The sequence below is a fragment of the Pteropus medius genome, unplaced genomic scaffold (genome assembly GCF_902729225.1).
Source record: "Pteropus medius unplaced genomic scaffold, Ma_sr-lr_union100, whole genome shotgun sequence".
NCBI classification, from domain to species: Eukaryota; Metazoa; Chordata; class Mammalia; order Chiroptera; family Pteropodidae; genus Pteropus; species Pteropus medius.
The window spans coordinates 1,718,623-1,743,599 of NW_024344371.1; the positions used below are offsets into that span (position 1 = coordinate 1,718,623).

At 51.0% G+C, this 24,977-nt stretch overlaps 2 protein-coding genes across 8 annotated transcripts in view; one reads left to right on the plus strand and one right to left on the minus strand.

Annotated features, from left to right (window-relative positions):
- Positions 1 to 16,759, plus strand: part of CAMK1G (calcium/calmodulin dependent protein kinase IG) — a 28,964-nt gene extending 12,205 nt beyond the window's left edge. Inside the window, exons 3-13 of one of the 2 annotated variants that reach the window (XM_039870292.1) lie at positions 3,320 to 3,448; positions 6,190 to 6,264; positions 8,399 to 8,537; positions 9,226 to 9,349; positions 10,708 to 10,783; positions 11,814 to 11,926; positions 12,699 to 12,777; positions 14,264 to 14,351; positions 14,587 to 15,011; positions 15,568 to 15,695; positions 15,863 to 16,759. In XM_039870292.1, coding sequence (XP_039726226.1) covers positions 3,320 to 3,448; positions 6,190 to 6,264; positions 8,399 to 8,537; positions 9,226 to 9,349; positions 10,708 to 10,783; positions 11,814 to 11,926; positions 12,699 to 12,777; positions 14,264 to 14,351; positions 14,587 to 15,011; positions 15,568 to 15,658 — 1,339 coding nt within the window. In that variant the 3' untranslated portion in view covers positions 15,659 to 15,695; positions 15,863 to 16,759. The remainder of the gene's footprint in view (positions 1 to 3,319; positions 3,449 to 6,189; positions 6,265 to 8,398; positions 8,538 to 9,225; positions 9,350 to 10,707; positions 10,784 to 11,813; positions 11,927 to 12,698; positions 12,778 to 14,263; positions 14,352 to 14,586; positions 15,012 to 15,567; positions 15,696 to 15,862) is intronic. The other variant, XM_039870293.1, reaches the window with a different exon arrangement.
- A 912-nt stretch (positions 16,760 to 17,671) lies between these two features.
- LAMB3 (laminin subunit beta 3) overlaps positions 17,672 to 24,977 on the minus strand; it is a 54,818-nt gene continuing 47,512 nt past the window's right edge. For all 6 annotated transcript variants that reach the window (XM_039870299.1, XM_039870296.1, XM_039870297.1 and 3 more), the window contains 5 exons: positions 22,826 to 23,033; positions 22,245 to 22,386; positions 21,703 to 21,879; positions 20,773 to 20,926; positions 17,672 to 18,167 (listed from right to left, as the gene is read on the minus strand). In XM_039870299.1, coding sequence (XP_039726233.1) covers positions 18,031 to 18,167; positions 20,773 to 20,926; positions 21,703 to 21,879; positions 22,245 to 22,386; positions 22,826 to 23,033 — 818 coding nt within the window. In that variant the 3' untranslated portion in view covers positions 17,672 to 18,030. The remainder of the gene's footprint in view (positions 18,168 to 20,772; positions 20,927 to 21,702; positions 21,880 to 22,244; positions 22,387 to 22,825; positions 23,034 to 24,977) is intronic.

Here is a 24,977-nt window from a genome sequence, read left to right on the forward strand (position 1 = left end):
ACGTTTAAATGAGAAACTGGCATATTATCATATGCCAACTATGATTGAAAAAAAAAACTCATTGAATTGTACAATGTAAATACATGCAACTAATTGTCTATTATATCTCAATAAAGAAGGGGGGAAAAAGGTGGAAAAAAGGTGAAATAGTAGAGTACAAAAATGTTTAAGTAAAGAAAAGGTGAAATAGTACAGTGAACGCCAACATACCCAACTCCTAAATTCAACAATTGTTAACACTTCACTATATTCATTTTACACACATAAACGCACACATGCACACTCACGCACGCACTTCACTAAACTATTTGTATACAGGTTGCAAACATCATCACACATCACCTCTGGTGAATCCTTCTGTCTGCATCTCATAAGAATAAAGTCATATTCTTCTATATCCACAAGATTATTGTCAAGGTCAAGGAAATTAATAAAAATTCTCTATTACTTTAGCGTAGGTAATTTTTTGAAAAATACAGATTCCTGGCCCCAGCCCTACTAAACTGGGATTTAGGACCCAGCAGCCAGGAATCTATATTTTAAGTGTTTTTGGTGGCTGTAACTATCCAGTTCTGCACTAATTTGGGGGGCCAAGAGGACAAGACAGGGGACAAGTCACTGTTACAGCACTTGGGCAGAGCAGACTCCCCCCTTCGGGATGCACTGGAACCCTGTGCCAAAGGCCTCTTCCCTCTAGTCTTCAGCTCCTCTAGACAACCCACCAAGATTTTGCCAAATCTGCTCAGACACCACCCACAATTCCAGGGCCCTGCGGCAACTGTATGGACACTGGGCCACAGTAGGGGGCAGGTCACCCACTAGTAGGGGGCAGGTCAACCTTTTTTCTTTCACTGCCTAGGAAGAGAATTTTCTCCTTGGTCCCCACCCTCCAAGGGCCCAGCAAGAGTGAAAAGCTATTCAGAGCAGAAACACAGACCGGGTTGTCTCGCGGCAATCGTCCCCGGCTCTGAAGGCTCTGCCTGTCCTGCCTTCTGACCCCAGCAACCTTGGCTGCTCAAAACTAGCTCTCTGCTCTTCAGCCTGACAGGTGGTGCGATTAAGTCTTCATTCCCTCTCCCCTGTCTCTACTAGTCCCTCGCTGCCCACCCCCGAAGCAGAAGGGCAGTAACGCCATTTTGAGTGGCCACAATAGGCGCCACTGGTATACACTTCAGTGTAAATGGCACCCTAGGAAGGCTTTCATTTGATCTCATTCCACAAGAGGATCCAGAGTGGGTGTCAACTTTGGAATCAGGAGACCGTCGATGTGTAGTTCTAAAGATACAGGTGAAAAGGAGAATTCTGAAGGCAGACCCTAAAATGTCACAGCTGAAAGACATCTTTAAGGCCACGTGGTCCAACACTCTCGTTTTATCGATAAGGAAACTGGAGTCCCCACCCCTGCCTGTTCTTCCTTACACCCCTGCTGTTTCTCACACTTCTTCCCCACCCCACCTGAAACATCACTTTCAAATCTTTTTCCCCGCACTGGGCTAACTCTCATTCATCTTTTAAACTGAGCACAGGATCTTCTTAAATCAGACAGCCATCAATTACATCTTCCTTATCTATCCCAAGTGGTCACTTTGTACACATCAGGAAAAAGCGCCCTTTTCTCCAGACCGTTGTCTGCTGGGGGAAGACTGTTGTAATAATTATCATATGAAGATATACGGTGGCTGCAAGGTGAACGGCATCTGTTGGAATTGTGCAGTGCTAACTTTTGTACAGTTTGCTAATGATGAATGTGATTATGGCATGGGGCTTGAGTTGCGAATGGACCTCTTCTGTTACGGTTCACGCTATTTTCATAAAGTTGCCGGCCAGCTTTTAACTCTTGCATATAATCTATCGAAGAGGAATCTCTTCGTAGAAATTATTGAAGATCATCCGGCAAACAGAAGTAAAGAGAACATAGACCAACTTGCAGCATGAGTGAGAGTTGGCTTTGGTATGCAATATTTTAAAGCATTAGTATTAAACTTGTGATTTTTTAAAAAAAATAATACAGAAAATAAACTGACGGAAACTAAACCTTACTAAACCTTAAAAAAAAAAAACCTGTCCAACCATAGCAGAGGCCATGTGTTACATCTCCATTTTCTGTGGTTTCATAATATTTCCTGCTTGTCTGTATGTGTCTCTCTCTCATGCTAGATTCTAAGCTAGAACGACACTAATCCCAGTGCCTAACACAGAGGTTCTGCCAGCTCAACAAGCATTCATTGCCCGATAACATTTTTCAAATCAAATTTTAATTGCTTATTTGTCTGTGTTCTCTACTAGTCTATAGGCTCCTTAAGCTCAAAAACACTTACTTTTTTATTTCCAGTGTCTAAGATTCAGTAGGTGCTCAATAAATCTTGATTGAAGGAATGAGTGAATGAATGAATGACTAGACAAGCTCCGAAGACTCTGACTGACTCAGATCCAAGTGCAGGAAACTCATAGGAAACATCACATATTTTCAATTGCAGAATCTCAAAGCTCTTTCACCAGTTTGACTGCTATCGGGCCTTCATTCTAGATTGTCCATGTGGCAGGGGAGAATGTGGCTCAGCTGTTTCCTCCCTGAAACTTTATCGCCTCTTGTTACCACCAGGTGTCATCCCTAGTGGCATCCAAATAATAATAGTAATTATAACAATGAAGGTATCTAACACACCTAGTTTAATAGATGTCAGGAACAGTTTTAAGCCCTTTACATGTATTAACTCATTTAAACAACCATATGACTCAGACACTATTGATATTCCCACCTTTCAGATGAAGAAACTGGGTATGTAGAAGCTAAGTGATTTGTCACCCAAAAACCTGAGGTTCTAACATGGGCAAGCCTGTAATTTTGGATCCTACCCCATGTTGCTATTGGGTTCCATCCTCTCTGTCTTCAGAAGCCTGCCCAGAGCTGCTGGGTTCTGTCTGTGGTCCTTGCAGATCCTACTGAATGAGAGACTATTCAGCCCTTTTTCTCTAATAATTAGCTCATGGTGATGATCACCATCTGCCAAGTGGAGAAATCTCTCCATAGAAAAGCAGAGTGTCTGGGAGTCCTTCCCAAATTATAGGTTCAGGAAATGGCAGCCACCCCACTGCCCCAAAGTCACCGAGTCTGTAGCAGAATCTTTTCTTTCCCACATGATGGATGAAAGAAAGAACACAGTAGAATGTCACGTAGGTTCTGCCATCAACACAGCTCATCGGTGCCCACAATAACAATGGAAACTAATCGCCGGCCACATCTTCCTTCACTGACCCTTTGGTTTTGCTTCTCCAGCTCCCTAGTACTAATTTTTATTTCTTGGTATCTTCTACTCAGAGGAGCTTTTTCGGAAGTTTTCCTGGTGAAGCAAAGGGTAACAGGGAAGCTCTTTGCCCTGAAGTGCATCAAGAAGTCACCTGCCTTTCGGGACAGCAGCCTGGAGAATGAGATCGCTGTGTTGAAAAAGTGAGTGGGTCTTAGGATTGGTCAGGTACAACATATGTGGGATCACAACATTTCCTTCACAAATTACCTTTGAGAAGGACTGGAGCTGGATTTCCAAACCAAATGTCATTGTTCCCTTTGATTGAGCTAATGGGTCAGTCTGATCAATCAGCTAAGTTTAGCCAGACAGCTGTCTTGGCTGATTTTTTTTTTTTTTGCTGGCAGCAAATTGAGTAGTGAACCAACTGGTAGCAGAGCTGGTTTGTGCACATAGATCAGAGGGTAATTAGCTCAATGGAACAAAAATCAATTGAGGGCCAACACCAGGAAGAATCGATAATTAAGGAGGCAGCATAAGACTTAGAAATTAACCTCAATTTGTCCCGTAGCAAATGTAGGTTCAGCACCCCAAGCATCGTGATGGAGGCTACACTAACAAATCACCAATGTACAACAAACCCTGTTGGGACCCCTATGGTGTGCCAAAAGTGTAACAGGCATCGGGACCATGAGGATGAAGCCGACACAGTTCCTTACCCTCAAGAGCTCACATTTTCTGGGTAGAGACAGAGGTGCCCCTCACAAACTCTAATCCCATTGGATGTGAGCCATACTGGCAGAAGGCAGAGTTTGGAGGAGACAGAGATTCATTCTGCCTGCACGTGTGTTTTTATGAGTATGGATTATTAGGTACATTTTCAAAGAAGAGAGACCTTGATGAATGAGTAGAATTTTGTAGAGGCAGGAGAAGCAGAAAGGTAATTCAGGCTAAGAAGAGCATAGAATCATGGAAGTGCAAGGGATGTTAGGGATGTTAGCACTGGAAGCCCCTGAACTTAGAGCGAGTACCCAAGGGACGGGAGATGAAACTAAAATGGTCAAGTGGGACCTGATTCCAAAGGGTCTTGGATGTCATGATAAAGGCTGTTGCTTTTGTTCTGTGGGCAAAGAAAAGTCATCAAAGGATTTTAAGTAAGGAGTCATATGATCAGACTTATATTTTAGAGCCATCCCTCTTAAGCATGGTGAAGGGGGGATTGGAGGATGCCAGCCTAGAGAATGGGAGACCAATTATAAGACTTTCTCAATAATCTAAGCAAGAGATGAGGGTACAAGCAAAGATAGTGGCAGGATCATATGGTGGCAAGACGTCTGTGTTTAGGAAACAGTATAGAGAGAGAAATAATTGGGTTTGGGGTTGGCTGGAAAAAGTGTAAAAAGAAAAGCATTGAAAATGATTGAGATTGAGCAATTAAGTGGGCAATAAAATCAGTGCTTGAGATAGAGAACAAAAAAGCATGTGTAGGCTTGGAGGAAATAGAAAGGAATTGGTTGGAACAGATTGAATATAAGTATCCATCTATCTCTACATGAAGGTGTCTGGTAGGATGTTGGAGATTTGGGTCTGGGCTCCAGGGAGATTAGAGCAGAGAGATTCTAGACTCCTTGAGAGCAACGGCTGTGGTGGTCTTTCTTATCACTGTACTGTATAATTAGCCTCTAACAGCATAGATAAATAATCAGCTCAATAAATAGTTGTACAGCGAGTGAATCATCAATGAATTAATATTAGCATTGTCAGCTTATAAGTATAGTTGAATCCATCAGCTAACCACTGCAAGATATCTATATTTTTAGAAATATCTTAAAGATGATATATACTATTAATTATGTGTTTAGTATTCCCCAGGCACTGATACTAAGCATCGGGTTATGTGTTTAGAATTCCCCAGGCACTGGTACTAAGCATTTTACATGCATTTCTTTTTTAATACTGAGAGAGATGTACTTTAGAGACAGGGAAAGTGAGCTTAGAAGATTTGATTGAGTAAGCTAGCCAAAGTTACCTAATTCATAAATGTCTGAGCTGGATCTGAACTCAGACCCAACTGACTAAGAGTCCAAGTTCTTAACTCCTGCGCTGCACACCCACGAGTAAAACTTCCTAGAAATTTTCTTCCTGGACAGTCGTGCACAGAATTGCTGACTGGAAGGCCAAGCCCCTCGGCTAACACGATTACTCTGCTCGCCTCAGCCTCTGAGTAACCACAGACAGAGGTCTTCTAGGACACGGTTTCTCAGCACTATCGACATTTTAGATCAGACAGTTCTCTGCTTTGCTGGGAACTATCCCGTGCATTGTAGGATGTTTTGCAGCATTCCTGCCTCTACGCACTAAATGCCTGTGGCATCCCTCCCCTCCCCAGTCCCGATGATCAAAAATGTCTCTAGATATTGCCAAATGTCCCTTGAGGGACAAAAGAGCCCCTGATTGAGAATCACTGATCTAAGGCATCCCACAGAACTGACCTCAAAAATGAGCATCTGCCTTCTCACAACATCCTGGAACAATAATTCCGCAACGCTTCCTCCATGGTTACCCACGAGGAGGCCTCGCTCACCTAAATCCCTCATTTTGCAGAAAAACCTAGTGGTAGATGTTCCCTTAGCTTTCTTCAGTTCTTTTAACTTTTTCTTTCGGTAAAGTTGAAAGAGATCCCTGGAGTAACAATGAAACGTTTGTTCCTTGAAGGCAGGATGATCAATTATTCATTCAAAAATGTGAATTGAAGGCCAACCAGGCGATCTTTTCTCTGAGATTTCTTTGTGATGCCTACTTACTAGGAAGGCTTCACAAGGAACCTATCTTCCTACACGTTGGCTTCTCTAACGGGAATCAGAGTCCAGTTGGGCTGGGTCCGCATTCTTTGCCTGGATAACCTAAACCCCATACCTTTTGTGATGACCCTCACTTTCCCCAGGATCAAGCATGAAAACATCGTGACCCTGGAGGACATCTATGAGAGCACCACTCACTACTACCTGGTCATGCAGCTGTAAGTGACCCGCCTCCTCCACAGACATCTCGGGGGGCCTGGGAAACCTAGAGGAGGCTGGACGGTGGCGAGGGAAGGATGATGATTAAAAGACAGAATCAAGCATTATTTCAAGAGGGTTTGAAATGCCAAGAGTTCTTTTAAGATCAGTATGCCTCTGGGCGTGGACATGTTCTGTGTGGACCAAGGGGTAAAACTAGGATTGATTATTGAGTTGATGTGTATCAGTGCGGCCTTACCAGCCATTAAAATATTCCTTACCAGTCAGCAAATAGCCGTTACCCCAACCCATCCATCCTCCCCTGCTGCCCCAGCCCCTCCCCTCGAACTTTCTGGACCTCCTACAACTGAAGGTGTAATGCCTGGCATAGCAAGGGGCCTCCAGAACCCTTCTCAGGAACCAGGGCTTAAGTCCATTTTGACCAGTCATGTCCATCAAACCGGATATTAAATGTTTTAACATCACTCCAGGGTAAAATTACTATGGGAGTAGAAGCCACGGGTAGATAGATTTCAATTCAATATAAAGAAAGACTTTCTCAAAAGAGAGCCATCCAAAGTTAAAAACAGGCTGCGACTGTGTGTGACTGTCCATGAGTAGGACAGAAATGGTGTCTCATTAGAAAGGTCTCTGCATCCCTGTTATATTTAAATAAGAGTTCTGCCTGAGAATGCTGCTGTGGGGTTGGTCAGTCTTCCTGAGGGATCAACTTTGGGCTCAGAGAAAGTTCTGTCTATGAAGTACACACACACACACACACACACACACACATCACTGCAATCTCAGCATAGCTGGACATGATGTTTTCGACCGACAGGCTGATTCCTCAGAAACTTTAATGAGCTAATTCAGGCCTTAGCGACCTATTAACTCCTGGGCTTACCTGAGGCCCAGTGATTAGCAGTAGCAAGCTGTCAGGGGAGTAAGGTTGAGGGGGCCCCAGAAGCAACAATAACAAAAGAAGGGCCATGTGGCACTTTAATGGAGCCAGTTCAACAGGATTAGCACACAGCCATTCAGAGGGTTCAGGAGAGGCAGGAAGGTGGGTAGATTCAGAAGTCACTGAAGAGCCACCAAGCCTCCCCAAGCAGGATGCTCCGACTCAGGAATTTGTACTTGTATAGAAAGAGTATCTTCCTCATGGGCCTCCAGCTCCTATAGCAGAGACCAAAGCTTCAAAACAGAAACAGAAGGAGTAGGGTGTATGCATTTTGCTTGGAGAAATCCTACTCCCTTATTACTACTACATGGTCCTGTCACATGTGTACATCCACATCCAATGTCACAGAACACTGAGAAGGGAATTAGAAACCCTGGCTCATGGTTGAAGTAGTTTGGGATGTTTATCCCAAAGGCCTCAGGAGAGCATTTCACTGTCTGCACGTACTTGAAAAGATTCATATGAAAAGATGTTATTTTTGTTCTGTGGGGCCCTAAAGGGCCCAATGGTGGAATTGGTGTCTGCTGGTAGAAACTGCAGGGAGTCGGATTTTGTCATAATAGACAGAAATATTAAGGTGACAAAAGATAAAACAGTCTCTCTTAGGAGGCAGTGAGCTTTCTGGCACTGATATGTTCCAATACTGACTAGAAAATTCATGTTATTCAAGAGATGGGGATCGGACTTGACCTTAAACTCCTCTGATTCCTAAGATAACATAGCATGTGAGCCTCAAAATACCACTGTAACCCTCCCCCATAATTCCAGCTTTAGGTAGCCCAATTTTCCAGAACGAGGAAAGAATTCCTGACATAAGCACAGTTAGTCTCATTTGCACAGTTTCTCTTCCCTACTTTGCCTGATTTGCGTTTCACTTCTCCCTACGTGTGTCATCAGAGAAAAGAAAACGAGCTCTGTTTAAACACTCACCAGGGGAATGTTGCATTTTAAAGGAAGGTTCCAGGGAAAGGTCAACGGTTGTGGTCCAAAGAAATGACACCCTAGTGATAGGATATCATTGCGGGCGCCCTAGGAGGTACCAAGGGACCAGAGGGACGAGTCTTCCCCACACAGTCCAGGGGTGCGGGTCTATTCCAGCACAGCTGTGTCCCCATGGCTGCAGAGAAAACACATTCACATTCTTTTGACCCGATAGAAGAGCTGAATCCCCACGCTTGCCCCTGTGCCCACAGCGTCTCTGGCGGGGAGCTCTTTGACCGGATTCTGGAGAGAGGTGTCTACACTGAGAAGGATGCCAGCCTGGTGATCCAGCAGGTCTTGTCGGCCGTGAAATACCTCCACGAGAATGGCATCGTCCACAGAGACTTAAAGGTGCCAAGGCGGGAGCCTTCAGGGGAGGCGGGAGACAGAGAAATGACCCTTGAGGAAACCGCGTGTGTCACGGGCATGCTGAGCTGTGTGAGATGAGAGGGTTGGACGAGCTCACTCCTGAGGCCCTTTCTGCCATTAGACGAACAACCTTGGAGGACCGAATAGGCATTGTTAATTTGCACCTCAGCCTTTTCCTGAACTTTTTCAGCCTTTTCCTGAACTTTTTGCCAGGAAAAAAGGCTAAGGTATCCGATTTGGATACCAAGATAATCCACATGTGTGTTGAACCCAGCCAAAAATAAACTCAAACTTAACAAATACTTAGTGAGGGTCAACATCGCACCAGGCATGTAGCAGACTTTAAAAAGATCAGAGACAGTTAACCAAGGGTTGCTTCCCTCAAAACACAGTTTTAGGGTAGTTGCGGATAAGGAAAGGAGAGATTAGCACATCAGAGGCTATAAAGCTAAGCAAAGTCAAGGCTATAAGAATAACACAATGCTGGGGTGCAGAGATTGAGGGTGCAGGTAGGAGGCACAAGGGAAAAATGGGGGGCGGAAATGAGCCTGGCCTTGAAATCAGGAGCCTGGGGTGGTGTTCTAAGAAATGACATGTTAGGGGGAAGGAAAGAGATGTGTGTTTCAGATGCTTGTATCCGACACTACATGATATTTCTCTTCTCCCACAGCCCGAAAACCTGCTGTACCTCACTCCTGAAGAGAATTCTAAGATCATGATCACAGACTTTGGTCTGTCCAAGATGGAACAGAGTGGTGTCATGTCTACTGCCTGTGGGACCCCAGGCTACGTAGGTGAGTGGGAGAGAAGGAAGGATGTTGACCAGTTGGCTACATTCAGCCACATGGATGTGATTCACGTAGAGGGCTGGTTATGAAGAGACAGGGTTCAGTTTCGGAAGTGATCCAGGTAGAACATTCACTTATGAGGTTCAGGCCAGCCAATCCGCTGATGTCCAGAACCACCTCTGATGCTCCCACATCTGACATCTTAAAGACAGCCTATCCCTGAGGCCTTTCCACAGCCCCGGTTCTCGCTTCTGTAGACAGACTTCCCACGTTTGTCTTTCCAGCTAGACCAGGGGGAGAGACAAGATCGCAAATCCAGGGACCACTGGATTCCTGAGGAATTGACCACTAGCTCCCTTTCCCTTTCTCCCACTCTAGGGGAGATTGCAGCCCCGCAATGTTGGTATCCTGGAGGCATAGTGTTAAGTTTGAATCTGAGGAACCCAGACATGGGCTCCCAAATATACACCCAAGGAAATACCCTAGGAAACTGGCAGAGGTGGAGCCTCCTGCCTACGAAGGAGGCTTCCAAGGCCCCCAAACAAGTAAGAGCAGACCAGACGCCAGGTGAGAGCACCCCCGAGATCCACGGGGGACAAAGCCGAAACTCGGAGCATCCACCCCCGCCACTTCCTTCTTAGCCGGTCATCACCGGCTTGAGAGTGGGAAGTGGGAAGTAGAACCCTGACTCAGTAGAGGGAATCTGCTCTCTCCCCAAAAGAGAGGTCAGTCACTTACCATCAGATATTGAGTCTCACTGGGAACAAAGCCCTGGTGCCTGGAATAAATGCAGAAGGCAGTTCTCTACTGCCCCAGAGCTTCCATTCAGAGGAAGACATGGCTCGTCCCCCAGTCAGGCTCATGATCTGATCCTCAGACTAAGCCCCAACCTCAGAAGTGCCAGAAACTGATGGGACAGGTACCTCCTGCCCTCTGGGAGTTCCCCACTTAACATGGGAGACTCGGTCTCTACCTTCAGGGATAGCCTGGTTTAGTGGGAGAGAGACAGCCCCTAACTTGGAGATTGCCCCCAAAACACAGCCCCTGTCCCATCTGAGCTGGGAGATGCAGGGCCTGCCTTCGGAGAGTACTCAGCCTGATGGGGGAGATGCAGCCCTGGAGATGTCCAATCTGATAGGGAGTCATAGCCCCTTGTCGTGGGGACCTTCTAATCTGATGGAAGAAGATTTAGTCTGATGGGAGCAGCACAGTCCCTGTCCTAAAGGCGTTTTCAGACTTCTAGAAAAAACACCAGCCTGGGCTGCCCTAGGTCCTCTTCTCTAAGCATCTTCCTGACCTTCGGCCCACAGCCTACAGCCCTCTCCTCTTGCCCCAGCCCTGACTCTGCCTTTGGTTTGCTTCAGCTCCGGAAGTGTTAGCCCAGAAACCCTACAGCAAGGCTGTGGATTGCTGGTCCATTGGCGTCATCACTTACATACTGTGAGTAGAAGCTGGTGTTGGCTCAGTTCCTGGGAAATCTCAGAGCCTGCTCACCCCTTCTCTTCCCCTCCCGTCTCAGCTCCTCAGGCACCATCCACCTCCAAAACATGTGCGTGTCCACGTGCATGCACACACGCACACACACACACTTACTTGTGCACACAGCTCCAAAGCTTCCTTTCCTGATCTCTACCAGGTTATAAAAAAGGGCTCAGTGTGACCCACTGGTCAGCCGCATGGTGCTCCCTCCTCCGGCACCCACCCTCACTCACTGTATACTAATATACCGAGCCCCGCTCTGCGGAATGAGCAGCAGAAAGGGGAGAGGCCAAGCAAAGCTCAGAAGCCAAGCAGGCACCATGGTCACAGTTCAGATTCTCTCCTGGTGCCATCAGCCTGAGGCAAAGTGACAACCCAGATGAACCTGGTCATTACGCCTCTCCACACATTCCAAACTTGCCCTGCTGTCCAAACCTGCTCATCACCAACTCACCACCATCCCTCCTCACCCAGAGCAAACTTCACTCTGAAGAAAATAAGCTGCCATTAGTCACTTACCACTTAGTGTAGATTCGATTTTCTATTTCCTAAGCTTATGTTGAATAACTACTCATTCATTCATTTACTCAACGAACACTCGTTGACTGTTACTAAAGAATAAAGAACAAAATAGCCTAAAAAAATCCCTCATGAAATTTACACTCAAGTGGACGTTCTACCATCCTTCTTAAACATAGTTGACACATCATCTAAGAGTCAGGAGAAGTGCAGGGAGGGGTGGTGAGGGTTTGGGGGAATTATGTACAAAGAGGCTTCCAGGGCTGTCGTTCCAAGCTTTGACCCCTGCATAAACACTTGATGAGACCTGCGTCACTTCTGAATCAGGGGCAGAGCCATGTCCTGATCACACTGCTGGTGGGGGACCCTTGTTGCCTGCCTGTGTATTCAACGGGCAGCTGGGCAGAGGGGAGAGACTGGTCCAGGGAGGAAGGGGTTGTTCAGAATTATGTCCCTTCCCGTTCTACCGCAGGTTGTGTGGGTATCCGCCTTTCTACGAAGAAACTGAGTCTAAGCTTTTTGAGAAGATCAAGGATGGCTACTATGAGTTTGAGTCTCCTTTCTGGGATGACATTTCTGAGTCAGGTAAGGCCAGTGGGTGTGAAGGACAAGATAATGGGCTCAAGGCAGAGGCTGTCAAGAGAAAAGAGCTTAACAAAGGATGGCGGTCCTGGCTCTTGAAAGTCCCTGGGGACTCTTAGAGAAAACAGGCTGCCACCAAGAGTGGAGAAATCTTCATCTGGTTTAAAAGCCAAATAAATTATTTGCGTCTCAGGTTCATGTTTTTGTTTTCCTGGAGGCAGAACCATAGTCTGCCTGGTAAAAGCAGGGGAGATAGTTCAGATGAAGGGCCAAGAAGGCAGAGCCAAGCGGGGCGGGGGGGTATTCGGCAGGAGTGGTGAAACCAAGGCCAAGTTTTGACTTTTATACACCGAGCCTGAGAGCATGCCGTGTCTGTGTGTGTGACAGGGCAATCATTGCACATTGTTAGGTCCGTTAAGGGGAGATCGGGGCTGGAAAAAGCCAGCACTCACACGCGTGCCCACGTGCTGGTGCTGGCCCTGAAATGCACGTGCACACCCGTGTGGCGTGCAGACACGCTGGTGCCTCGTGAGGAGAGATGCAGCTGCCGCACTACGTGGGCGAGGCCACGGAGGGCCTCTCTTCGGTGGTTTATGGTGGGTTGTTGTTAGGCGGTTGGATTTTTTTTCTCTCTCTCTTTTTAAGACTCTTAAAATTGCCTCTTTGGAAGATTAGCTAAAAGATGCATTCACTGCCACCCACCAGCCCGGAAGTGAATTTCCATCAGTCATGAAATCTGGTCCTTAGCTGCTGTGTCTTTGATTGCTCCTCTTAGCCAAGGATTTTATTTGCCACTTGCTGGAGAAGGACCCGAATGAGCGGTACACCTGTGAGAAGGCCTTGAGGCACCCCTGGTGAGTGAGAAATGGGGTGGGTGCTAGCCCCAGCCTATGGCCCCCCAAATATGACATTGACCTGTTCACATGATGTGTTTTTCTGGAGTCGCTTGCCCTGAGCTGATTACCGTTGGGGAATCCGAGGGGCAGAGACGTGTTCATCAGGTCTAGCTGGGGGTGCGAACGAGTTCTGACCCAGGGGTGGAAGCTGGGTCACCTAGTCCAGTGCAGGAGGCAAAGGCCGCCAGGCACAGTCATCGCACTAGAGTGCAATACTCAGTACTAGTTACTCCAGAGGCTCTGGGCGTGAGCAGCCCTGCCAGGTCCCTAACAGCATCATTTTACTCGACTCTGGGGTCAAAACCTGTTCCTAGTGAGGCAATTCGAGAACACTCACAATTTGTAAAGTAGGTAAATAACACCCTGAAACACTTTTCTCTTCCATACTACAGCCCTGCTCAAGACCTTACAGTAGCTTCCTGTTTCCTATCACGGCAAGCGCCGAATCCTATATCTTCCCAGATTTGTCCTGACCCGCCCTGACCTTTTACCTCCAACTTCATTTCAGAGAAGAACTCTCAACACACCTTCTCTGTTCCAGAAAGGCCTACGACCCCGACTTCCCTCTCGACCCTCCCCCACCCCACACGCCAACCTCTTTCCAAACTACACCTTGGGTCCTACCATTTACAGCACCTCGAATGTCCTCCTCTTGCCTTGTATGCAGCATCCTGCAAGGTCCAGAGTAGTCTCTGTCCTTCCCCAGAGCCGGGCGCCTGCAGTCCACGCGGTCCCCCTACCTACTCACTCTAGGTCACAGCATGAAACAAGGCTCACACTGACCCTGCCAGCCCCCAGGGATCAAAGCCACATCTGTTACTTCTCTGGGTCCCTAAGTACATAGAAAGTGCTGTGCACAAGTCAGGTGTCTGAGGAACACTTAGAGACAGGTGAACAAGGGGCTGCGGAGACAGGTAAAGGGCAGCCTGTACTGGGTGGCCTTCCTGAGGAAGTAGGTTCCGAGCAGAGTAAGGAGCTGAAGGATGGTGACAACTCGAGCGCCCTCTGATACAGGATTGGTAAACTTTTTCTATAAAGAGCCAGTTTGTAAATATTTTCGGCTTTCCTGGCCATATCGTCCCTGTGGCAACTAGTCAATCTGCCTTCCTAGTGCAGAAGCAGCCACAGCCCACACCTGAGTGGACGGGCATGTCTGAGTCTTAATAAGACCTATTTACAACAACTGGCGATGGGTAGATTTGGCCCAAAGGCCATAGTTTGCTGATCTGCTCTAAAGCAAGTGTTTGGTTTTGCTAAAGCATAGGTCCCCTATGACCATCCCGGGGGACAGAAGGGCCGTGGCCCCAGCCTTTGCTACTGCGGGCCGCCCTTCTCCTTGGTGCTCTCTTAGCTTAACCTGGACCCGAGTACACAGTTCCCTGCCCCAGCCCTGGCTGCATCCCCACAGCCTCCCACAAGCCCGGTGTCCCCTCTGCACGCACAGGATCGCTGGAAACACAGCCCTCCGCCGGGACATCTACCCGTCGGTCAGCCTCCAGATCCAGAAGAACTTTGCCAAGAGCAAGTGGAGAGTAAGTTGTCCTGGAAGGTGACAGGCTGTTCTGGACCCCTGGAGGCTGGGCTGGGGCAGGGGCTGGGGCGGGCGCTTTCCCTGGGGCTTCCCAGCGGACACTGGCCCTCTCTGGGCCCTCTCTGAAATGAGAAGGGGGCACATCAGTGTCAGGAGGCCACAAGCAGAAGGAAAGCTTGGGCCCTGGGACCCTTCGAGAATGGAGATGGCCAGAGGCTGCTCTTGTGTCTCCTTAGCAAGCCTTCAACGCAGCAGCTGTGGTGCACCACATGAGGAAGCTGCACATGAACCTGCACAGTCCGGGTGTCCGCCCGGAGATGGAGAACAGGCCACCTGTCACGCAAGCCTCAGATGCTTCAAGACCCAGCTCCCCTGAGATCACCGTCACCGAGGTGCCCGCCCTGGACAAGAGTGTGGCGCTCCCTGCCCTGGCACGGCTGCCCTGCCCACACAGCCCCCGGCCCGCTGCCCCCAGCGGCCGGTCCCTCAACTGCCTGGTCAACGGCTCCCTCCGCATCAGCAGCAGCCTGGTGCCCATGCAGCACGGGCCCCTGGCCGTCGGGCCTTGTGGCTGCTGCTCCAGCTGCCTGAGCGTCGGGAGCAAAGGGAAGTCCTCCTACTGCTCCGAGCCCACGCTCCTCAAAAAGGCCAACAAAAAACAGTACGTATTTTCCCCCTGAGACAGGCCTAGCCCTGCTCAGCCTGGGTCTGAAAGAACTCAGGCAACAGCTGAAAGTAATTGACCAAAGGGTCACTCCCATGTGAGGCAGCTCTGTAGACTGAGAAGGGCTCTGGTCGGGGGTCGAGAGGGATGCTTCCAGTCCCGTCCCTACCGCCCACTAGCTGTGTGGCCACTGACAAATCAGTGTCTGTTTCTAGTTTGCTCACCTGTAAAATGGGTTAACTGCATTATGTTTACCTGCTCAGCCTGCCTCACAGAGATACTGTAAAAAGTTTAATAAAGCATTGGGGATCATAAATATCTGCAGAACACTGGGTATGTGGGAATGGTGAGCACTAGATCCTTTGAGTTTCTGGGGCCTCTGTGTTTTGCGGGGAGGAAGGGGGAGTTGGTTGTCTTGTTCGTCTTTTCTGCAAGCACTTGTCTGAACCTCATAAAGGGACAGCTGCGTGGATGCCACAGGCACAGAGAACTATCTCGGCTCGTCTCCCTTCCTCAAATACGTCATAGCCCTGATGCATTGTTTCCTTCCCAGGAACTTCAAATCTGAGGTCATGGTACCAGTCAGAGCCAGTGGCAGCTCCCACTGCCGGGCAGGGCAGACTGGAGTCTGTCTCATTATGTGATCTCTGGGGTCTGTGCCTGTGTCACTGACATTTTCAGGTAAGATTGAGGCAGGAGGGCCAGGACAGAAGCTTTTTTTTTGGGGGGGGGAGTGGGAAGGGGCTTCTGTCCCAGTAGGAAAGCCCCATCTCACAGTCTGAATGATGGGGCCTCTGGGTGCCAAAGGAGGCAGCCCCACCCCCACACTGAACCCCTTTCCTCTGCAGAAGAGATGGTCAACTCTCCTCTGCCCTTCCAAACCCAGGTCCACCCTGCTGCAGGAGGAAGGAGAGCAAGTGGGGCAGGGCCTGGCAGGAGCTGTTTCTGGCCAGAAGCAGCCGACTGCTACTGCCTGGGCAGACCGCCACCAAAGGCCCAGGCGTGACCCTCCAGGCATGGAGGCCTCACTGCAGCTGTGGGCAGGAGGAGCGACATCTGCTGGCTTCCAGGTCTCCCTGACCTGCCTGCTCTGTGCCCCACGCCCTGTGTGCTGTGGCTCTGTGCCGTGTGCATAGGTAGCTCTTGCCTGGGTCTGTGTCATCTGTCGTGAAAAGCTTAACAGGCTGGCCAGGCTGTGTCACCTTCAAAGCAAAGCCATAAGGAGCCTCTACCCAGACTCTCCAATCGACACACATGTGCTCCTGCCCCTCAGGCCTCCAGTGGGCTCATTAACGCAGTCCCCTGCCCATCTGCATGAATGACAGGCAGCTCTGTGGTCTGCCTACGAGCTCTCAGAATTTGAATCCTTAACTCCAGGATCAGCTCCCAGCTGGGCCGAGGCCACACCAGCCCACCCTAGCCGACTTCTCAGCCGCCTCCCTCCCTGCCCCAGTCCAAAAGCAGTGCCACGCCCTCCGAGACGAAAAAGGAAGAAATCCATGACTGGGTACTGTAAGGAGTTAGTATCCTGGCCAGATGCCCTCCACACACACACCCAAATAAGTAAAAATGAGAAGCTGGCGCTTTTAATTTCAGCCAGTAATTCTAACCCAGACTCTGCTCCCCTTTCTCTCCCTGAGAGTCAGGCACATCGTCCTTGTCCCTCCCCAGTTTTCTTGCCGCCCAGCCCCCCTCCAGCTTCATGCTCAGTGTTGTGCTCAATAAAATGGACATATTTTTCTCTATGAGGCTTCGTGTGGTTCTTCTCAAAGTCAGAAGCAGCTAGGGGACTTGTGTGGAGTCGAACATGGATGGAGAGCTTGAGGCCAGGGAGCACCTAGCAATGGTAGTGGCCTGTGTGCACCGGGAGCACCCAGTGCGCCAGGCACCTGGCGACATGAGTTACATGCGCTGACCCATTTATTCCTCGCACAACCCCTTGGGGTAGGCGCTGTTGGAGCCCAGGTGGCCTGACACCAGAGTCTATTCTCATAATGACTGCATCAGGAAAGTATGAAGTTGAGGCCCGGCCCTGTCCTGCCACATCTGTGACCTTGGGGGAGTTATGCAGCCCTTTGTGCCTCAGTTTCCTCACTTGTCAGATGAGAACAGCATCACCCACTGTGAGATAGTACAGACGATGTGTCCAGCACAGCGCCCAACAGATAACTGAGATGATTAATAACAGTCAAGATGTTCATGTAGAGAAGTGCCTAGCACAATGCCTGGGCTGCGACAGCACACAAATGCTCATGCCATTTCCATACACACAGATGCAAATACACATCCATTACGACTTCTCTCTGAGATCCCAAGACACACAGATTGGGGTCTCAGTTGTATTATCTCCAGGAGTTGTGCGAATGTGGACACCTTCCTTCCCTTCTCTGCATTTCTATTTCCTGATCTGTATATGTTCAACTAGATCATTGTTCAAAGGCGAAAAGGGCTCCTCTGCTCTCTCATCAGGTCCCAAGGCAAAGGGGCCCAGTCTCCTTATGTCTGCGTGATGAGCAAGCTGGACTGAGCAGCAGGAGCAGCCTATGCCTCACACACCGTCGGGCCTTGGGTTTGAGCACAGGAGCACCCAGAGCCCAAATGGGAGACAGCAACAAGTGATAAAGGTTTACTTAACGGAAGACAAACAATTTTCCCTCTTTGAAATCCCAGGCTCCTTTCCAAAGATTTTTATTGAGCTTTTCAGTCATATATCATTTTGGGGTAAATTTTTGTGTTGGTCCAGGAATCAGCCTCAATGGAGAACGAAGGGCGAGGACACCGCCCAGCCAAGCTCCCTCCACTTGAAAGCTCCTGGGCACAGTGACGCGGCCCACCTCCACCATCTCTGTCCCATCAGCTCAGGCTCAGCTGCGGCCCAGAGTAATCTTAACAGCTGCATACCAGGGGTGGTCCAGGTGGTGCTTCTGGCTACGTGAAAGGAGCTGGGAAGCATTCTGGCCCAGTCTGCCCCCCAAAGAAGGCAGACGCACAGACCCAGAGGCTGGCGGCTGGAGCATCACTTGCAGGTGGCATAGTAGAGCACGCGCTCGTTGATGTGGTTGCGGATCTGCTCCACGCGCTTCTCCAGCCCCGTCAGGTCTGCCGAGCGAAGCACGATGGCCTGGCTCCCCTGAATCAGCTCTGACTCCATGTCTGAGGGCGGAGGGAACAGCAGGGGTTAGAGGAGGTGGGGCTGGTGAGACCCCCCCACAGACTCCTACCCCTCCTTCTCCTCCACCCACCTGGCGGCAGCACCCGCAGGAAGAATCATCTTTAGGGTAGCCTTCTCGAGGGCAGCCCTCCCCAGCTTCACGCCCCGCCAGCCCCATCCCACTACTAAAGAAACAAATATGGCAAGGGCTCTCACCCCAATTTTCCCGTGGTCTCTACCCTTCTCCTCTGCTCTAGGATCCCTCAGTTGTCCCACACTGAGGAGGGAGGCCACTGGCACCAAGACGAACAACACGCCACCATCGGACCCAGACAGCTGCCATGCTAGCAACCCTCAAGTGGGCCCCACGATGAAGAGCCGGCTAGGTGACCAGTGTTCCTCGCCACTCTGCCTCCCCAAAAGGCCGCTTCAAATAAATCTAGCCCTCCCGCTCCAGTCCAGTCTGCATACCATCCCGGACTGCGCATGGAGGACTCAAAGGACTCCAGAGTGGTCCAGTCCAGCCTGTCCCTCCTGTCGGTCTAGGCAGGAGACCCATCTACCATGTTCGTGAGAGCAGGGGCCCAGCCTCGGCCTGGAGTTTTCCAGGATTAGGGAGGCAGCGCCCTGCCTCACGCGCGCCAACTTTAGGCAGCTCTAGTTATGTAAAAAGTCTTCTCGTTAAGCCAGAATCTGACCACTTCTTGCTTCCATTCAATTGTCTCCTGGGCATATGGGAATATATCTGCTCTGTCTCCCACCCCACAGTCCCTCATATGTCTAAGGCCTCATTTTCTCCAGATTTAACCTCCCTAATTCCTTCATCCATTCCTTAGCCAAAATCATCATAGAGCCCTTCCCGACCTCCCAACCCTGGCCACTCTCCCCACCGATGCTGAGTTTGTCGGTATCCTCTGCAAAGATGTAGCAGCCACCACTGACTGAGCACCACCCCCGGGTGAGATCCTACCCACAGTGCGATGGGGTTGCTACTGGCCTGACATTCAGCCAGGCACCCATACAGACCTACGGGTTGATAAAATATTGTAATTTTAACAGCTGCTATTCTGTCCCCTATGCATGATTGTCCCCATGATCCCACAGTTAAAGCTGAAGTCCTGGAAGCAGGTAAGTAGCTGTTCCGATGTTAAAATCTGAGTCTTTTCAGGTCGGTGGGTGCACGACACACCAGTTACTAAATATTTTTAATATCATCCCTGAGCCATTACTCTCTTTATTTTGGCTGCTTTGTATTTATTCGCTTCTTTGGCAGTAACAAGACACTGCTGACTTATATCAAGCTTACAGTTACTTCAAACTTCTGAGTCTTTTTTAGGGCAATAACAACTCATATTTGCTTTTCGCTTACCAGTTACACAGTGTTTTCAGCTACGTTAGCCACTGAGAAGCCAGGCCTCACATGAGCTGCACTTCTGGTTTAGGCCCAAATGAGGCCAGAGCGGAAGATAATTTCTCTCCTTATTTAATTTCATCTCATTAGGTTCAGCCTGGCCTTTTAGACTTCTGAGGTTTCCTTAGAATACTGGTTCTGTTGTCTACGGTTTTAAACTACCTGTCACCCACATATCTGATAAGCAAAGTCTTATCTTCACAGAAAACGTCAATGGAGTCGAGCAGGGCGCTGACCAGCCCCCAGCCTCCTGCATCTAGCTCAGCGTCTCTCACCTCGCCCTTCAGGGCCGGTGGCCACAGCCTCCTATCTACCCACCATCAACTTGTCAACCGCCAGCTCAACATGCTCCATGGTGTCCACCTGGCTAGCCAAACAGATATTCTCTGAAATTCAGAGAAAGTCCGTTAGAGGCATTTACTGGCACACCAGTGCTGGGCGCCATCATCACAGCTCAGGGATTGAGTCTGGTTCCCGGAAGTCCCTGTTCCCCTTGCTGAGGAACCTCGGAACCCTTTTGAAAGAGCTCCTTCCATTATGCCCCTGCCATATTCGAAGCCCTTGGATGGTCCCCTCGTGCCTCCAGGGCTGAGCCTCGCCTCCCATCCTGGCGTGGAGGCCAGGAGCGTGGACCCGGACACGCCGAGCCCTGCTTCTTCCCTCCCTCCTGCTCTGGTCCTCATCGGACCTCCTCTCCTGCTGGGGGCTCCCGCTCCTCCCTCAAAACATGCCCCGTCCTTCCCACCTGCCCTGTCCTGGGCCCCTCCCCACCGCGCAGCCTCTCCCAGGCTCACATGTCCTTCCAGGCCCTCGTCTAATCTTATCTTTTCTGACCATCCCCTTCACTGAAGCTTCTCCCTGACATTATTTGTCCTTGGAATCCCCGGTCTCTTGTCACTCGGACACCCGGCACAGACCTCCTTGCGCTGTTAAATAGTTTTGTGCATTTTGTAGGCAATAGGAAAAATGGCACCATCCGGACGGCAAGTTTCCTGAAAACGGGCCAAGTCCCGGGGACATCTCCACATCCCCACAGCCCCATCACTGTGCCTCATACTTGCTAGATGCTCAGGAACTCCCAAATGACCTCACTCCCTTAACGCCGCTAGCTCCAAAAAGACGGGGCCTCAGAAGCCGTGGGGTGGGGCCAGGCTTCAGGGATGCCTCCCAGTCAGGCTCCCGGACCATCCCCTCACCCTTCATCCTGTCCATCATCTCCATGGTCTCCCCAAACAGTTCCTCTGCCTCCGTCTTGACACTCAGGATGCGGGTGCCCTGCTCCCCCAGCATGGGGCTCTGACCCAACCGGTCCTTCAGCTCGGCATATTTTTGCTTTATTCTCTCAAAACCCTAAAAAAAAGGTAGAACAGTCTCAGTCATCATCATCATCATCATCATCCAAAGCTCTAAAGAGCTTTGGCTGGAGCACTCGATATCACCCAAGTCGATGCCGAGGGATAAGATGCCTCCTAATATCCCCAAATGGTTTTGCCTATAAAAGCCGCTAGGCCACGAATTAGAGCTTAAACTTCCTCTGCGTTTCCCTCACTCTATCTGTAGCCCTGTTATTTCTCACTCACCTCCGGCACAGTGCCAGGCACATAGCTGTCACTTAATAGTGTACTCGGCAGCTTGGCCATCATACCAGGACTGCAAGTGCTAACATTCCCAGTACACCGGAGGCCTGGAGAATGGCTCTGTGGTCTTCTCTCTGATCTAATTCTGACAGCGATGGGGCTCTCAGATTAGGCTGAGTCGAGAGTGTCTGCCTGGGCTGGGCAGCCATGACGGGGCACAAGCTCCAGGTCAGGTGTTAAGAGACCTGCTCTGTAGATGAGCTTTGGGCCCGGAAAAAGTGACGTAAACGGAGAGGGCCTGGACTGGATCGCTTCTAACATCCCTGAACCAGCGACACCTGCAGCAGCCAGAGGTAGAACTCAGACGTCCGGCCAGGTTTTGGTTCATCCCGAAGACCCGTCTGGTTGTTCTAGAATAATTATTATTCTAAGTGCTTTTGAGCCCACGGTCCGACAAAGTGTACAAAGTGCACGCTTACAAAGTGCCCCCTCCTGCTCAGGACCCCCGCCCCGCTCTGCGTCCTCAGGCTGACTCTGCCTGCTCTGCACCTCCTGGGCGCTGAGCGCCCGCCCGCTGGCGTCCTCCGCGAGCTGCTGGGCCAGGGCCGCCTGTGCCCGCTGCTGCTTGGCCTGGCGGCGCAGCTCGTCCATCCGTGCTCGGAAGCCGCCCAGCTGCTCCGTCATGCCCGTCACCAGTGTCTCCGCTGGCCCCAGGACCTGCTGAACCTTTGGGGAAGAGACTTGGAGTTGTGGCGGGTCCCCTGGGCGGTGGTCGCCACCCTTCTTCCCTCCACGCATCGGGCGGCTACAACTTTCTCCGGCCAGGACATCACTGCTGCCCCCTCCCACTCCCTTATCTGTCTACCCGCCTCCCCGCCTCCCCTTTCTCCAGCTCAGCGGACCCCGACGCCTTTCTGCACTTCGCCACGAGACCAGAAAACCGAAGGTCAAAGCCAGGCTCGAGGCTGTAAGCCACCTTCTTTAGGTCCCAGTTCAGTTTCTATCTAAGTCACTTTCTGCATCTTCTACGCCTCGTGTCTGAATCTGTCTGTTCGCTCCCAAAATGGCGGAAGGAAGCCAAAGCACCTCACCTCCGCAACCCTGTCCTGGATGAGCCGAAGGGAGCGGCTGGTGCCTTGCATGGTGTCCTGAGCTTCCTGCAGAGCCGCCGTGCCCTGCCGCAGATTCCCCACCACGTCCTCCACCTGGCCCTCCGCCGCATGGGCTCGGATCCTGGGGTCGGGAGGGCAGAAGGGAGAGGGGACAGAATGCGCAAACAGGAAATGAAGAGATGTGTGGCTCAGCCCACTCACCAGTCCAGGAGAATATCCTTCCCGGCCAGGACAAAAAGGGGGATATTCCCTCAGTGGCTTTTCCATCCCAGGACCCCCCCAAGCAGACACGATGAATGTGGGTGTTACGTCGGAGGCGCCCTTCGGGCACAGGTTCCTCCAGGACAGAAGACAGGGCTGGGCCGAGCAAAGTGTCACCTGCGTGTTGTGCATCGCTTCGCCACCCGCACCACAGTAAGCGCCCCCTCCTGCCTCCCCGCCCCCTGCACCCCGCTGACTTGGAGACCTTCTTCTCTCCCTTGCAGCAACGACAGACAGACGCAGGGAGCTAAGTGCCAGCCCAGCCCGGGATGGGGCGGAGTCCGGGGCCGGGGCCGTACCTGGCCTGTTCGGCCTCAGCCTGGAGCCGGCGGGCCTCAGCAATGTCCCGCTTGGTCTGGGACAGCACCAGGTCCACGTTGGGCAGCCTGGCTGCAATGGCCTGGATCTCATTCATCTTCCGTAGGACTGTGGCGGAGTCTGTGGGCAGCCACAGGGCCAGCACAGCCTCGCTGACCTCCTGGATGGTGGCCGTATCAGTGTCGGGGTCTGGAAGACAGCCATCCATCAGACTGGGGGAGCCTGGCCACCTCCCCAAAGATCAGAGGCTTCTCCAGGCTGAGCAGCACCATGGGAAGCCCCACTGTGACATCTCTGCCTGGTGCCCTGAGGCCCTGCCGCCCCTCTCAGGCATACTCAGGTGCCCATTCTCTGAGAATTTCCGGGAACGCTGAGGGAGGATGATTGTCAGCACAGCTGTGGCAACTAAGTGTCTGGTGGCACAGGAAACTGCTGGCTGGGGAGAAGGAGGCGGTGCCAGACAGCTGTTCCTGCACAATGCCTGAAGCGCCAACATAATCAGCCCTAAATTGGGGAGCGCAGTCAGGAACTGGAATTGCTTCCTTAGCAATAAGACCCCTTCCATTCGCCCCTCCGCAGACCGGAGTGCTCGTTTTTGCAAAGGCAGATAACGATTGCCAGGTCTTGGCTCAAATGTCACCTTCCCAGAGAGGCCAAGCCTGGCCATTCGATCGCGAATCGCACGCTCCTCATCCCCCTTCTCTGCTCGCCTTTCTCCCTGCATTCGTCACCGCCCACCTGCCGGACACGTAACTCATTCATCCGGAGTCTGTCTGTCTGTTTCCCCACTGGGAACGTGAGCTCCACCAGGGCAGACACTGGGTCTTGTCCTCAGCTCTAGCCCCAGCCCCTAGCGCAGCACTCGGCACTCGCGGGCACATCGGGTTTGTAGAGCGAGTGAATGATTGAAAGGGCTCCAGACCCAGGCCTCCCTCCTACTAGTCAGGCAGCCTGAGACAGGTCAAAAGGCTTCTTCAAGCTCAGTTTTCTGATCTGTGAAACGGAAATAACCATCCTCAACCTGAAGGGATGAAATGAAACAATCGGGTAGCAAGAATTTTACAAACCAACTTGGAGTCGGAGAATAAGCTCACAAGTACAGAGATGGCCTCTCCCCGCCATCTGTCCCCGATCGCTCTCACAGATTGCACTGGTATCGACGTGGTGGTGAAGGCGGCACCCGCCCACCCAGATGGATTGCCCTGGCATTGAACGCCTCTGGGGCCCTGGGCCCAGCCTTACGCTGCAACCAGAGGCTTTCCTCACTAGTTACCAGTTACATGGGTGCCAGCCCCAGTCTCCTCCCCGTGCCAGGTGGAAGGACATTCCTGGAAGGTGGAAGTACGTCTCCTTCACTGCCGTGTCCCTTCGGAGCCAGAGCAGGAGCCCAGGCATAACTGTTGTTGAGTTTAACAAAGTGGGCTTATCCCTGACTAAGAGCTCTCACAGGGGCTGCCGATAGAGACCAGCAACCTCTCCTCTAACCCAGAGTCCTCCCTATGTGTCTTCCCAGAAAGCCCCGCCCCGAGCTCCTGCCCTTCCTCCCACCTGGCTCCAGCCCTTCCTCCATCCTGCATCACTCTGCCTGTGCCCATGGGCTGGGTCTGCGTTACACTCAGTTTCATAGGCTCCTGAGTCCCAGGGTAGGCTCAGCAAACACTCACTGCTCTGAACAGCAGCATGTGGGGAGCTGAGAATGAAAATCAAATTAGACTTGGTCCCTGCGCTCATGGAACTCAAAATCTGGTGGGACGGACAGGTTCGTCACCAAGGAAGCACAACCCCGAGTGACGGGGTAAGCACGAGGCACTAGGACAGCCACTGGAGGGGCGTCTAACCCGGTCTGACAGGTCCAGGGAGGCAGCCTGGAGAGTGGGGTACCTGGAGGATTCTGAGAGGATGCGTGAGAATTAGCCAGGTCAGGAGAGGTGGGGAGGGAAGATAATCCAGGGAGAGGAAAAATGTTAGCAAAGGCAAGGAGGAAAGAGTGCGTGCAGTGCGCGCATGTGTGTGTGTGTGTGTGTTGTGTGTGTGTGTGTGAAGAGAGAGAGAGAGAGTGTCTGTCTCGTAGTGCAATAATCTAAGGTGTTGACTACAGACTGAGATGAATCCTACCTGTACTCCCTCCAGGCT